At 46.2% G+C, this 15020-nt stretch overlaps 6 protein-coding genes across 6 annotated transcripts; 2 read left to right on the top strand and 4 right to left on the bottom strand.

Moving 5' to 3' along the window:
* Window positions 1–795: 795 nt before the first annotated feature.
* C8R40DRAFT_1061903 (uncharacterized protein) lies at window positions 796–2070 on the bottom strand (the record flags this gene model as incomplete). The annotated part of the gene is made up of 2 exons (XM_046225449.1): window positions 796–1082; window positions 1134–2070. 2 exons carry the CDS (start codon window positions 2068–2070, stop codon window positions 796–798), a joined length of 1224 nt encoding a protein of 407 aa, XP_046079582.1.
* A 3203-nt stretch (window positions 2071–5273) lies between these two features.
* Window positions 5274–6117, top strand: C8R40DRAFT_1074774 (uncharacterized protein; the record flags this gene model as incomplete). Its single annotated transcript, XM_046226762.1, has 4 exons — window positions 5274–5342; window positions 5393–5561; window positions 5825–5907; window positions 5992–6117. The coding sequence occupies 4 exons, from the start codon at window positions 5274–5276 to the stop codon at window positions 6115–6117; spliced, it is 447 nt and encodes a 148-aa protein (XP_046079581.1).
* Window positions 6118–6588: 471 nt separating this feature from the next.
* Window positions 6589–10215, bottom strand: C8R40DRAFT_1221603 (P-loop containing nucleoside triphosphate hydrolase protein; the record flags this gene model as incomplete). Its single annotated transcript, XM_046233265.1, has 17 exons — window positions 10112–10215; window positions 10015–10044; window positions 9605–9962; window positions 9327–9557; window positions 9118–9278; window positions 8992–9064; window positions 8807–8938; window positions 8694–8755; window positions 8513–8629; window positions 8251–8308; window positions 8016–8163; window positions 7857–7964; window positions 7296–7565; window positions 7131–7240; window positions 6981–7070; window positions 6777–6925; window positions 6589–6723 (listed from the first exon to the last, which is right to left on the bottom strand). Exons 1-17 carry the CDS (start codon window positions 10196–10198, stop codon window positions 6589–6591), a joined length of 2319 nt encoding a protein of 772 aa, XP_046079580.1. The 5' UTR covers window positions 10199–10215.
* Window positions 10216–10776: 561 nt separating this feature from the next.
* On the top strand, window positions 10777–11286 carry C8R40DRAFT_1177747 (uncharacterized protein; the record flags this gene model as incomplete). The annotated part of the gene is made up of 4 exons (XM_046232728.1): window positions 10777–10871; window positions 10940–10988; window positions 11044–11094; window positions 11155–11286. The coding sequence occupies 4 exons, from the start codon at window positions 10777–10779 to the stop codon at window positions 11284–11286; spliced, it is 327 nt and encodes a 108-aa protein (XP_046079579.1).
* Window positions 11287–11451: 165 nt separating this feature from the next.
* Window positions 11452–12292, bottom strand: C8R40DRAFT_1177746 (uncharacterized protein; the record flags this gene model as incomplete). Its single annotated transcript, XM_046232727.1, has 2 exons — window positions 11452–11771; window positions 11833–12292. 2 exons carry the CDS (start codon window positions 12290–12292, stop codon window positions 11452–11454), a joined length of 780 nt encoding a protein of 259 aa, XP_046079578.1.
* Window positions 12293–12453: 161 nt separating this feature from the next.
* On the bottom strand, window positions 12454–13896 carry C8R40DRAFT_1177745 (uncharacterized protein; the record flags this gene model as incomplete). The annotated part of the gene is made up of 4 exons (XM_046232726.1): window positions 12454–12505; window positions 12556–13013; window positions 13071–13457; window positions 13513–13896. 4 exons carry the CDS (start codon window positions 13894–13896, stop codon window positions 12454–12456), a joined length of 1281 nt encoding a protein of 426 aa, XP_046079577.1.
* Between the last annotated feature and the right edge of the window lie 1124 nt (window positions 13897–15020).

Here is a 15020-nt window from a genome sequence, read left to right as displayed (position 1 = left end):
GCGTGCTTGTATTTTTGACGTGAGCCTGAGTTTTAGGAAGGTGGATGTAACCCGCTACACACTTCCGATAGTGGTCTTTGAAACGTCTGGGATTGGGAGCACCCTTGGCGCCCTGACATATTGTCTCGCGGCCACAGTTAGAGCAGCGAACATTGCGAAGATGGTTCGCGTTAAACTCGGCATGCTTATCAACCATGAGGCATGACCATTTGAACTCTTTCATCTTTCCTTCATTGAATACACCCGCATCCAATTCTGCTGTGTAACGTTTTTCAGCTTGAGCCGACAGAGAATTACCGGTTGGCCCAAGAATAGATTCGAAATCATTGTCTCTATGCCTCTTTGGTGGTTGATCGGCCTCAGCTACATCGATAGTCTCGAGATCTGGGACAGGGTTTGAAGAACGACTACGCTTTTTGTGATTTTTTGAGACTTCCGAGGGCCCTGCGACTACCTCCTTCTTCTGCCGCATGAAACTAGCCCATGCCGAGTTCAATGCACCACTGGACTTCGATGGTTCGCTCTTATCGGCAGCTCTGGCCTCGGATTCATCTTTCTTCTTCCCTAGTACCTTTTCCTCTCCCATGTTGTTCAAAACAACTGCATCGGGAACCATTAAGATCGTGTCAAGTAGTTCTTCATTCGTTATCAATTCAACGTTGGACTGAGCATGGATGAGATTACTGATGTCAGGTCGTGTCCGGTTTTGGATGACTGTGGCTGGTGTATGAACGGGCGTGGGTTCTTCTGTGTCTTCGACTCGGGAAGCCGGTGCTGGCTAACAGGTGTGTCAATTCAAACTAGCCTCCTTGCAGTTATTGTTGTACTTACTGTTGTCAAATTCACAAACCATCTGACTCGATCAAGCATCCGTTCCTTTATGGTCCATAACTCATCTCCCCAGATTGCATGAGCTATCATGTTTGCTGTTCCCGGTATACAAGAAATGCCGTCTTCTTGTATCCCATGCTCTACACTTGCCTTCCCAACCCATGAAAAATTGATCTTGTATCGAAGCTTGATCCAACTGCGTATGTGTTCGGCAACAACCCTTGGAGGGGAGAAACCGGGCAAGGTATCTCCTAAAGGTCAATAGTCAGTCCGATTCCAATATGTGAATGACAAAAGCTCACCATATCCAACTGTTCTAGCTCCGAAGTCTATCTTTATCACAACTTCATGCTTCTCCCTCAGGACAGGAACCCATACTTGTAGAGTTGCGTTTCGAGCTACTGCATCTTCAATATCTTTCAAGATACGCGCGCTCATTCTGTTTCTCTTTTCCGCTACTGAAATGAAGCTGGAAAATCCGGTGCCACAGATATAGTGGTTCTGCCGCTGGACCGGGTCTCGAAACAGGCGATCTTGGAGGTACGATATCATACCTTGAGTTACTGTATCACTGAGCATGACCTGTCTCAGCAGAGGCGCGAACTCGTAGGCAGAAATAGTAACTCCGCCGTGCTTGAAACTCTGGTTCCATTTCACATTTCTGAACACGGAGTCGACCGTTGGGAAGTGATTTGCAACTGGTTTCTGCTTTATCAGCTCCTGCAAAGATCGGTACGCTTTCTCCAAACTGCTCTGTGTTTCGGCAAAGTTAACCATATCATGCCATGCAGTGAGTACCCATAGAGGTAGCCGTTCTTTCCCAGAGTTAAATCGAGGATCACGAATGGATCGAGCTCCATTCAGCCAAAGCTGACCGAAGTCGCCATACAATCTTGTTAATTCGCCAGATGTTGGTAGAGGACGACTGGTGAGGAGCTTCCACAGCTCACCCATGGTACGTGTGTCAGGTACATCATTACTGAACCAACGTTCTGAGGTAAAGGACGACAGAGCATACGAGCGGTCAGGTAGAGGAATTCGAATGTATTGCTGAAATGAAAGGGACGACGATGGATAAAATTTCTGAAATTCAATAGGTACTATCTCTTCATCGCAGCGAGCAAGGATGACACATAGAGGCAGAGTGTTTGCAGAATAGCTGATCCTTTTCCCAATCCACTTGTCACGTATAAAGAATTCATCTGGTGAGGTTTTGTCGACACCCTGTGAGGGTAGCATGGTGCTTGATAGAGGTTAGAAGTAGTGGTCAATCCGCTTCAACATGTTGGAGCAATAATTAAGGGTTGTACCAGTACAATATTTCAAACATTACAAATATCGGTCTAGTGGTGTCTATCTGTTTACTTAGTAGTTTCATGAAGGATAGATATACAAGGATATACACTACGGATTTTCAAGTTGTTTGGGGTTCAATATCCAACGTTAGAAGCCTCATCTTACCTGCTGGGCGGGACTGACTCTGACTGACTAGGATTGACTGAGCGCGACCTATCGGAGCCCATTAGTCGGTCGCACAGGGTCGCACTCATAGCTGGTGACAGATGGAAATCTGAGCCAAATCTGGATATTTGACCGAAAATAAGGTGAGGGCTCAGCCTCCGGCGGATGATTTTTGACCGAAAATTTTTCCAACATAGAGGCAAAATTGGGTTGGTTTTTGACCGATTTTAGAACCAAGGTCTCCTACCATAAACAGGGGTCCTGGTTTTTCTGAAAAACCTCAGAGCCTATGCGTACCCGTTGTCGGGATGTCCAGACGTTCGAACGTCGACGAAGTCGACATATCAAAAGGTCGGGATGTCCCTGATGTCGGGATGGCATTGAGGATATCGGTATACGTGACGTGTCGGTATATGTGATGCATTGAGCTGGAGACATACGAAGGACAATCGTATTCTATTGATACATCTACTCGAAATATACATGTATATGAATTTAGGATCTTGAAGCTTGAAAGGTTTTGAGGATCTTCGAGTACTTGAGGATTTTCTGCTTGAAGATTTTTGTACATCTGATTGTTCGTCCGTTGAGGACCTGTTCCGCTGGTTCGTATCTAGATGATTCTACTGTAACTGATAAGTATTCACTCGTTTGGCACCAAAAAGTCACAGACACCCATCTTTTAGTCTGTGTATTGTACATATTGCAACTCAGACATTACTTCCAGATTCAAGATTGTCAACAAGAAGACACAATTTTGATGTTATGATCTACTTAAACTATCGAAATGTCAACCAAAATGCTTTAGAAAGTGAACAACCACGTACCTTCACGAAACAGCAGCCCTCAAAAAGATCGGATAAACAATTGTGGTCCAGACGACGTGCAAAGGTCCATAGAAAACGAATTTTTCGATGTGCGCTCGCTGACCTGTATTTTAGACATATATAGGATTATCTACTGAGAAAGTGAAGTGCAAATGCGTACAGTTTTGACAATAAATTCGCGGGCGGTCAAGACATTCCATCTCAAGCAGAAGATGCGCCAAGGACTCTAGAACAGACCGATGAGATGAACAGGAAGCAAGATTAAGAAAGCTCACCGGCTCTCCGTCTGTTCGCGACCCGGATAGGCGGAAACCATTTTCTCCATGGGCAAGGACACTCCTTATCCCACTCCTCCTGACGTCGTACAAAGTCGTTCGACATCCCCACTTTCCAGAAATCACCATCGACGTAAGCGTATAGATATCCTGGACCATCAGCATCTGAAATCACCCGGATCTCTCGCATATCGTAACGTTGTTGTAGCTCCCCGGAGGATCGACGCATAGGTGCTGAGTGAGGAGGAAGAATGGAGAAGGTGAGGCTACAGTCTGCGCGGTGATGAGACCGATATTGAGAGATTCTGGTGTTTGAAGGGAAACACTTGCAGGCAGACACGTCGGGATGAGGCGTAGGGTGAGGCGTGTTACAGACGGGCGAACGTTGGCGATGTCCGACCGCTGAAAAGTCCTGACGTTTGAGTGGAAGCGCAGACGCGGTGAGATGGAGCAAAAGGCGGGACGCGTGAGAGTGGGTCAAAGAGGCGTTTAAGTCGGCCGTGAAGAAAAAGCGTCATCAACAAACGGTTTGTAACCGGAAGTTCCCTCGTTAACGCGCTATAGGCAAGCGGAAGCGGTACGATGGCGACGGCGACGGCGCGTAGTAATAATAGGGTAGTAAAAAATAGTGTCTGGGCAGCCAGAGGGGATGAAGGGTGAGGTTTAGGAAGTGCGAGAATTGGTACCTGTTCTATAGCAGTGCTATTCGATGGGATCAAATTTTCGACGACATCACCAACGATCTCGTGAAGAACGCAATTGTGCTCTGAATGAATTTGCGTCTACATAAGCCGTCTCGAGATATTATGGGCGCGGGTCACATTATTGTAAGAATAAACGCTACGTTCGTGGAGGGGCAGACAAAAACATGAATTGAAGATACATATGTTGTTGGGAGGTCAAAGCAGACCCTCCCGGCTTGAAAAGGAAATCATATATACATGACGGGATGTTTCCCGAGGCAATTTCGTTTAAAGTAAATCCTGAAAGTGAAAGTCAGAATGCAATGTATGATCATTTCATAGTCAACCACATACGTTTCTCGCAGGAATAACCGATAAAACCCTCATTCCGTCTATAGGATCGCCGTCAACAAATAAAACAAACGATTCAACGCTGAGAGCATGCGTTCGATGGTTTCCCGGTTCTCGTCTCTCCTCGCGCTTCACGTATGGGGTCTCTTGATCACTGTTGAGGCTTTTTGATAGACGATGCTAGGAGGTACTGATACGGCCTAACGATAAAGTGACGCTATCAGAGAGAGCTAAGACTTATATGAATAAAACGTACTTTCAACCAATCCTCTTAAGTGGCGATTCACGATGTTTCAGTGGAGAGAGGACGACATTGAGCAATATATGTACGCTACCTCACATTCTTGATCTGACATCGTGCCATCGGAGGTCGGTCCTCTTCTGAAAATTAAGAGATGAGATGAGGGGGAGACGTTCGAATGACAACACAGTTGACAGTGAAAGATCCTCAAAGCTATACCCTATATAAAGCATTCGGTGGTGGACATGAGTATGAGATGAGAGCTTACCGTTGGGAGGATTAGGTTGCGAAAAAAGTCGTATCCATCATAGAAAGCTCAGAGTCGGGGTTCCGATGACCGTCGGTCGTACCAGTGGATAAGATTGGCCCGTGTAATGGTCTGTTAATTGCGTTCGAGCAGAGTTTGACTCTGCAGAACGTAGTAGTACAAGTGTAAAGAGAAATGCCGTCACGTGTGATTGCCGATGATTGCGACTATAGTACTCTGCTTCGCATTTGTCTTAATTACTCTGCTCTTGTACTACTAGGTTCTGCAGAGTCAAACTCTGCTCGAAGCTTCTCATGCGCATTGTTACTCACATAGCACCTGCTCAATAGCCCCCAGATGAGCAATGAGGAGCTGTTGGTCTGGAACCAATTATCGCAGAGCATGCGCGTCCAATGGGAACGTCAGGTACGTCCCGCCTTGGTTCGAACCACTGGATTAGCCCTTTAAAATCGAAGTATAGCGCCGGCAGCAACACCACCAAAGATCTTCGATTGAAAGACGGCACTCTCCTCGTCAAGCTCTCAGAAATCAGTGGGGCGCTCATTTCACAAATCAGAATCACGGCACCAGCGGACAAAGCCAATTCAAACCCAAGGCTGCATTCCTGGATGGAGTTTCCTTGCGGTAAGTAATCTGTAGCGCAGTCCTTCTCAAAGGCTTCATATTTCCTGCAGTCAAGGAGGTATAACGAATCAACTCCAAGTCTCGATCGTCGCCAACGTCTTCTTGGTTGGTCGCTATGTAACAATATATCGACAACTTTGCGAACAAAGTACGGCGAACAAACTGGCGTCTTGTCATCGTTATCAGACCAATATTGTCGTAGCCGGGACAAAATTCGTTGGCCACATCGTAAACTCAATGTACATTTGTTTTCGTCCCTAAAGTCATTCGTCAGGCTTTTCCTTCTGTCTCGACCGCCATTTATGGTTATCCTGTCGAGGACACGACTCACATCGCTTTGAACGTAGTGAGTCAGAAGGAGAGTCTTCTGACAAGGTTAGTTATCCTGCTTCCTCCTCCTCACTTGTCTGACATTCGGGAGCCTACATAGCTAGATCGCGTAATCTTCATCATTCAGAGTAACAAAGACAAAACGGTGTACGAATGGCTGATCCCTGAATCCTTTTCGCCCCTGAACGAAGTAACCAACTCCCCTGTTCTAGGATCCGTAATCTGAAGGCCACTGATGATGAACATACCACTGACTGAGCCATCCTGGGTGCAGGAGTTGAGAAGAGAGACAAACGACGACAATACATAGGGGCATACTCGATGGGATGGATCCCGGGGCGCACCAGTAGAAACCCAAAGCTCCTTCTTCGGTTGGTCGCATATCCAGAAGGAGCTGGTCAATTTCCTCCCTAATAATTAACATGGAAGGGTACTAAATCTTTTCTACCCGTGTCATTGACAATAATATGAGTTCTGTTATCAGTGTCGGTGTGAAAAGCTGCATTGTAAGGTTTTCACAACCCGAGTCATGGAATTAGGCGCCAGAAATTGTTATTGAGAGTTCATTTACCCGACCAAACCCCATGATTATACATACACACAGATATATCTGAGTAGCACAGTAAGATCGTTGGTATGAAATAGCGTCATCCGGTCTTCACATCGTCGAATGTTGCAATTGTACGATACGACATCATCAACCCGTGCTTTTCCTAGGTGTCTGACTGACTCTTGAACCAGCCCCAATACCGGATTGTCGAGGTGTCCCAGGAACAATCATCTTCGGACTACTGCTACTGACAGTCTTCGCTGCTAGTGCTTCTTCCGAGGCCTTTTTGGCAGATCTTGAGGTGAACCCACACATTAGCGCCGTGCACAGGATACATTTAAGAGGGTGTTCTCACTCTTCCCGTTGCCTAGCCATCTCGGTCTCAAGCTCAGTTTTCTGGAGAATTCGCGATCTGCAGTTTGCCTGTTACCAAGCTGATCAAAATTCTTTTCTTTGACAGAGTAGAACACCGATCCAAACTCAGCTGTGGGGAGAGCAAAATCAGAATACAGGGAACAAGCAACAAAAGAGATTCTCACCAAACCAATACGGATCGACCGCAGTCACTTGGGTCATATACTCTTTCGATGTTAAGATAAGTTCGTGGTAAACAACATAACTGGGGGTATCTAAGGAGAAAGATTAGGGACATAAACCAGTTCAGTTTTATGCGGACAAAACCCTCTTACATCCAAGGCCGTACTGGTTGGATGCAAATATGTTGGGAGTCCTGAACGAATATTCCCCAATTCCTTTGACTCGGACAGCTTGGTGAAAGTAACCGGCGGCGATCGCTTTCCTATGCATACGCTCCGTTGTTTTATCAACAAGCGATCTCCAATACACACACATACCTGATCACATCGAAATCAGTTCCAGCAGAAACGATTTCCATCTTCTGAAACTTCATAATATCCTCGAGCTGAGCACGGGCCTCTCGGGCTTTTCGAAGGAGATCTGGATGCAAAAAGTGGCGCATCCCCCATTCGTCACGGAAGCCATGACTTTTCCATTGGTTGAAAACATTCAATAGTTTGAGATGGTCACTCTCTGGCACATTGAACTTCTCCCGGGCAGCGTCAGCCTCTTCCATCCGTTCTTTGGGCCGATAGAACACGCTCGAACTGATCGCATGGAGACGATGGTCAACATCTCAGATGAACAATTATATTCACGGAGGCAATGAGCATCTTTTCCATTGAAGGGTCCATAGGGAACTCCGACATTTTTCAACCAATGGGAGTGAGATCGCCGACATTGTCTAATGCACCAAGAACCCATAATTGGTACATAGAGTTGAGAAAGTTTGCCTGACCCGGAATGTTAGTAGAAATTCTGTAGCAAGTCCGTTGGAACCTACCTGAGACGGAGGATCCATGAAATCAAACTCTCATAGGTTTTTCACTCCGAGTGACTTGAGCAGTAGGATAGTGGTCGCACGATTCGTTCTTTGAATTTCAGGAATGGTGTTTTCGAACACTTCGTTTCGATATGCCATCTCGGTGTATAGGCGGTAACAGAACCTAGCGAAAAATTGAGCTTCTCAAAGAGTGAGAGGAACAACTATTACGTACCCGCTGCCTGTCCGACCAGCGCGACCAGTCCCCTGACCCGCGTTTGCCTGACTGATAGGAGGAATCTGCAGCGCATCCATTCCCACCTTCGGGTTATAAACCTTCAATTTTGAGTACCCGGCGTCAACAACGTAGAGAATACCATCCACTGAAAGAAATGAGGATGTATAGAATTCACAAGGAAGATTGGCCAACCTGTCAAAGACGTCTCAGCAATATTTGTTGCTACGATGACCTTTCTTCATCCATCCACTTGTAGCCTCGAAAATTTTTGCCTGCAAGTCCGCAGGCATCTGTGAGTAAATAGGAAGCACAGCTAACGGCGCTGGTTCGTCGAGTTGATCGAGGTGCTCTATGCTAAATATTAGTACTATGACGCGCAGAGGACGACAAAAAAGAAGTGCCTTGTGTGACCTGACAAGTTATTTGATATCTTTTTGTCCAGTCATGAACACTAGAATGTCACCAGGAGGTAGAGACAGATGCATTTGCAGGACCTGTTTGACTGCGCTGTCGACGTAATCTTGACAAGGGGATTTGGAGTGGAATATCTTGACAGGAAAGGTGCGACCGGGAATTGTGAAGCATGGAGCAGTCCCATAGAAGTTCGAGAACTGCACACAGGAAAAGGTGAGTCAAATAGAAAGGACTTTAAATTATATCCTACCCTGATCCTACCTTCTCAGAGTTCATGGTGGCAGACGTCACGATCAGTTTAAGATCTCTTCTACGCGAAAGAACTTTGACATCGTTGATAAAGATTAGGTAGGGGATAAATCGCACTCACTCACTTTTGCACAACAGGCCCATTAGAACGTCAGTACTCAATGACCGTTCGTGTGCTTCATCCAAGATAATGACGCTGTATCGATCCAAATCTCCCTCGTTCAATGATTCTCGGAGCAGTACACCGTCAGTCATATCTAGATGCATTGGTCAAATAAGATATTCGAAGGGAGTTACGCTGGCAACACACATTTGATCTTGGTTTCTGCCGATGTACAGTCTTCAAACCGGATCGCGTAGCCTTCAGTCAATCCCAGGTTACACTGAAGATGACTGTCAACGCCAATTGAGGAGCTCAATCGAAAGAAAAACTAACCTCCATTTCTTCCCTAACACGTTGAGCTACCGACATAGCAGCCACACGCCGAGGTTGAGTACATCCTACGATGCCATGCTGACAGTGTCCATCAGGCTCATACAGGAATTGGGCTAACTGTGTCGTTTTCCCTGACCGGTTCTCTCCGACGGCAATGATAACTGTTAATCATTGTTTAAAAGATGCCAAATGCAGTACAAGACTGGCACCGACCTTGATTTTCTCTGATAATCTCCATTTAGTCTTCCCTGCATGCGAATGCAGGAAGATACTCTCTTTGTTCCTTTCATGTCCGGGATCTAGCAAAGGCGCTGACACCAGTAGAGGACTTGAGGTGCGAAGCAAATTTGGAGTGGAGTCAGCCTTGTAATTGTCTTCTCCCTTCTCCTTGGCTTCCTTTTCTGGCCTTTCCGCCTCGCTGTAGGAAGAAATAACGATAACTAACGTGAATGTGCAACTCCGAAAATAACGAAGGATATTGCCATACCTTCGACCTCAGCTTCTTCATCCTTAGCACCCATGATGTTACCCAAGGAAGTTCCACCCAGCGCGGCAAGTTTGGCAGCGGCTTTAGCACGTTCTGCTTGCTCTCTCTTCTCTTTAACAAGGGCACTGCCCTTTTTGGAGAATATTGGCATGTCACTAGTTGGATCCCTTATGGGATTCATGGGATCTAGCTGTTTGGTATAAACCGTACGTCCGTCTAGGAAAGGTGGTTTAAGATCGTGGACCATGACGAGTAGTGTAGATTCCGACTCGTCCTCAAAGTCCAGATCAGTTGTTTTACGCGTTGCAACACCGACAGTCAGCATTCGGTTGGCTTCCCAAAGATCATTGTCCACATTCTGAATAAGAGTCAAAACCGAAGTCACCAGAGATTTCCAAAGATACACGCACGTATTGCGCTTGACGGGCAGAAATCTGTTTCTGTAAAGAATTACAACATTTTAAGGATCAGACCGTATATGAGGATAAACGGAACATAGCAACAAACTGTTTGCTTCTTTGCTATCTCAGCTTCTTTGATAATACTGAGATCCTCGTACTGTGTCAGGGGATTGTGATCGTCGTCGCCAGCCATCCCAGATTCCGTTCCGGTGTACTGATCTCTGTCAAGTTGAACTTATTCTTCTGCCCATTCTCTAGTGTCCACAGTGCGAGCTCTGGCGACTCTGGGAGTAGGAGCATCCCATCCATGATTCCTTGCACCACTCCAGCCAGAGGCCTCGCTTCCGCGCAAACTTCTAGGAGTAGAGTCCCAACCATCTGAAGGATTTGCTTTAGCGGTGTCCGTTACTCGTTGGGTTCATGAAGAAAGTCAACGAAACAAATGCGATGAAGTATACTTAGGAAGAAATGAGAGTAATTTCGACCGTCAGAATTGACTGAAAACGTGACCGTGCTGAGCGCTTGGAGCCTTGGCGAAACTTACTACTTGATCAATCTCCCGCAAGTATTCAAGGTCATTATCGAGTGCAACTCGCATATTGCCTTGCCCTATTCTAAACCTTGAGCCGGACATTTGACTTCGCAGAAAGCCTGTTGATGCGCGTACGTTGACGTTGAATGCTCGATTACCCAGACTCGAACTAACCCCGACAGTCTGACAGCTCCCGACCAAAGTTGCACTACTAAATCATCATCATTCCTATGCACGCGATGGTCAACAATTCGGACTTGCGTTTGGCAAAGAGCTCTTTGAATGGTCACAACTCCCAAGGAATAACACTTGCTCAGCCCGAAAGTCCACTATCGTCTATCCCTGATCGCAGTGACCACAACAATCCCGCCACTTTCACCGGCGCTGACGCATTGCTTGTAGTCGTGGAGAATCCAGTGGAATGTTTGAAACCAGGCGACAACACGTCATGGTACGCTGAGTATGCTTGTCCTTGTCAAGCGCAGTTCTCACTTTCTTCATCTTAGAATACAGTAACTATAAACCAAGACGGTTTTGCCCTCAAGCACATGGACGAGGTAGGTCATAGATCAACTTTAATTCCGTGCAAGTTGTCTTGATCACATCTTCCTGTTTAGCTATTGGCCAAGTTGAAATTCGAAGACATGATTGACGATGAAGTTCAAGTGGTCCCAAGTCCGGTTGTGAAACTTCCTTGGATTAGTCCACACACCTCTAAACTTCTCAACGAATCAAAAGTAGAGACTTAAGAGTTTCTTATTCTACATACGATGTTGTAGATCTTCTGTTGTGCGGGACTCTCCCTCGATATTGCTACGTAACATTTCTGGAATCTTTAAATTTGCAAAATTACATCCTCTTTGAATACTTGTTTGGTTACATCATCAGATACAGATAAGGATTGTACCGAAAAATCAGAAAATTGAGTCAGGAATTGGAACAGACTTCTCGTCAATAAGCTGCCCAGTCACTATAGCACCACCCTTTTCATATACAGAAAGGTTGTACCAAAGATCGGGATAAACCCCTTGCTTGAATGGCTTGCGCTCACTGCGGATTGCATTCTTGTGATACATGATCATCTCTGGAGAGACAATGGGAGGGCAAAACATTTTGAAGGATATGGCAGCTGGTATGAGAGCATTATACGGGGTAGCTTTTGCAATCCAAGAGTCGGTATCAATTCCCTCTTCTTTCAAGACCTCTGGTAGACCCTCCTCTCTCTCGGAAGGAGCTAATGATGATACTTAGCAAGGAGCGCCTGAATTTGAAGGTAGGGAGGGAATGAGACTCACGGATAAATTTAAATTCTTCATAATACCTTTGGAGGCAATCGTTTACATCCTTGTCACTGGTGGGGTTGTCGAGGTCAAAATGGCAAGGCGACTCCACGAGTGCACCCGTCACGCCATGGATGATCATCCTCCATGTATATTCCTTCACGAGGAGGCTCTCAATTGCACCGAATGAAATAGAAGACAGTCTGAAGCCAGTTGCTCGTATGCCCTTGTCCCCCACAATCTTTTCCAGACCTTCAATTATCGGATGTAAGAAGATCTCCTTGCCATATGCAAGTCTTTCCTGGTATTGGGAGCTCGTTTCCTCTGGGAAGCAAGGAAGGAAAAGATCAGCAAACTGATCCTCCCACTCTGAAGAAATGATTCGGAGGCGCGTCAGAAACACTTGACGCCTCAGATGGTTGTTCATTGTCAACTGAGAAACTAATCGATTGATTTCCGGAAAGATATAGGGCATGATTTGATAAAAATCTGTCGCTATCTAACACAGAGATATATATGACCATGACCAGGTGTTTCGGTCAAAGGTTATACAAAAAGCCCAATATGACTCGTCAAGCCCAAGATCGAGCCGTTCAGTGGATCCATGTCCGAAACAAAGTGAAAGTACCCCAGGGCTCAGTAAGCTTGCCAACGTCTTTGATTATCGATGATCTTTCCCTCTCTCGAACTGTCTGCCAGGATTTTGAATAATGTTCCAAGGTGGCAATGCGCACGCACCTAGCAAGATCCGCAGGGAAAACTAATTTCTTAGGTGCACTAGGACGGACCATCTCATTGACAAATCCCGTCCCACCTTTTGCCCAGCCAGGCTCCTGCTTCTCGAGCCATTCCGCATCGTAGAAGTTAGCAGGTAGCCCAACAACATATCTGCTCTTCAAACTCTTGTCATTATTATCCACACGGAAACGGGGTGCAGCGCCTCGCGTGAAACCGAACTGAGGTCCTTCAAGAGAGATCCGACCCTCAAGATGACAATAATCCAAAAGCCTGACCCAATTCTTGAGCTGTTGACTTTGCCAGCACGGCTCCTTGATGTTGTAGCACATACTTGCTTCATCCATGTCAGGTTGCTCTTTGTTGGAAGACATCCCTGCAACCCCTAGCTCATCGAAGTCTTTGAGATAGGGTTCGAGCGCTGGAACTGCAAGTATCACATTCCTTCGTTGTTGGAACAACTATGTAGAAGAAATCTCGTATCAGCGTTGATTGTAAGCTATCAAGTAGAAGCTCACAGTGCTTTTCCTTTGCCATCTCTTTGCAAATATGGCATGTGGCAACTTCTTATCCTCTGCCATTTTCTGTTTCTCCAACCAGATTCCACGGAGTGTTTTTAATCGTATGAAGAAAGCCTCACGCAAGGTATTGCAAGCTTTAATGTTGGGTATGGTGATTAGCTTCTTCTTCACGAGGATATCCATGAAAACATATGATGCGCCTTTGTTCCATGCTGATTTAGGAACACCTGCGATCCAATATCGAAAATTGTCAACAGTGCACAGGCGTGCGAGTGGATCCGTCTTGAATTTTTCAGCAAATTGCTTGGCTTCCTCATCGGAAACCTTATTTTTGTAGAGGTCTTTCCCCTCCATCACTTCGTTAAACCATTGACGAATGGTCTCCTGCCAAAGTACTCATCATGTCTGTTGAAAATAGGTCATAACGGTACACACGCACCTTGTTTTTGAGCTCTTGCTGTGGTCGGTGCTTTACGGCTCCTGAATGAGGACTTGCTTTCTTTTTCGTGGTGTAGCTGAAAGGAGTTTCCTGGGTCAAATCTCCTGAATCCTCAGCATCAACATGATTGCCATCCGATTTGTTTTCTGCGTTCGTTGCGGTGCCACTGTCACCCTGACGACGCGCCTCTTCGTCAATATCCATCTCCTCCTGCCGCTGTTTGCCCTTGTTCTTAACTGATTGAATATCCAATGCCTCCAGAACGTGGTCCAATATGGTCGAATTATGCTGAACACTATTAGTCAACTTGTCGATTTTCACATCTTGCTTATTGACGACTTCAGCATTTGATGTCCGTATACCATTGTAAAGCTGATTCATCATCTTCGTTTGATGTTCAAGCAGTGTTTTCAACTGATGGAGGTTTTAGAATCTCTGGGAACAAGGAGCGCGGTGTCACGAAGCGGCAGAGGCGGAGTGACTAACGGAGCGGGAAAGCGGAGCGACTAAGCAGAACGGTGAGGCGGAGCAACTGGACAAGGCAACAAGGCGGAGCGACTAAGCAGAACGGCGGCAGGCTGGTCCCAGATAATGACAGAGATATATTGAGTATCGTAGTCATAGGTAATAATAAGTAAGCACATACCTGGTCCCAGATAATGACAGAGAGGTCAAGATAAGGGACCAGGCTGTGGAGGGTTGGCTATATATACATAATCCGGTCTGCGAGAAACAACGATGTAATACTGTACAGTTTAGGAACAAGGAAGGTGGCGGAAGCCAATAGAAGGAGAAGATGGGTCAGGTGGATCAGTAATCGATGGGGGTTTGACAGTGATGGGATGATGTATCGTACAAGTAAAGGCGTCGAGACGGTGAGAAAAGGAAAATGATAGGGGCTGCGTACTTTATGACATTACCCCCCTCCTTATGACCATTGCCCTCGATGGTCAAGGCTTTGCCGCCATTGGGTGTTTTTTATGAAAGGCCCGAACAATTTTTGGTGCTCGACTGAGGTTGGCTGCGGGTTCCCAAGAGTTGTGCCCTGCGTCGTAACCTTTCCACTTAACCAAATATTCCAACTTCTTCCATCGAACCCGGCTGTCTAAGATCTCCTCTACTTCATATTCCAGTTCGTCTTCATCCTCTAAGTATACCGGCTCTGGTGGTGTTGGTATTTCGCCATTAATGGAGTTACCTTTCCAGGGGTATAGTTTATCAACATGGAAGACGGGATGGAGGCGATCTAGGGATAGGGGAAGGTCAAGGCGGTAGTCTAAAGGGCCAATTTTCTCCAGAATGCGATAAGGGCCAAGCTGTCGATCTCCTAACTTTTCACTGGAAAGCTGGAGGTTAATGTCCTCTGCACTGAGCCAGGCTAGGTCTCCAACTTTAAATTGATGAGCTTTCCGCTTCCCGCGTTCGTATCCCTCCTTCTGTTGTTTCTTTCCTAGGTGTAAGGCAGCTCCGGCATCTTGTCGCGCTTCTCGGAGAATCCGTATACGGTC

Source organism: Lentinula edodes (assembly GCF_021015755.1).
Source record: "Lentinula edodes strain Le(Bin) 0899 ss11 chromosome Unknown C8R40scaffold_69, whole genome shotgun sequence".
NCBI classification, from domain to species: Eukaryota; Fungi; Basidiomycota; class Agaricomycetes; order Agaricales; family Omphalotaceae; genus Lentinula; species Lentinula edodes.
The sequence above is the reverse complement of the archived record's forward strand: the minus strand, read 5'-3'. Positions and strand labels throughout refer to the sequence as shown.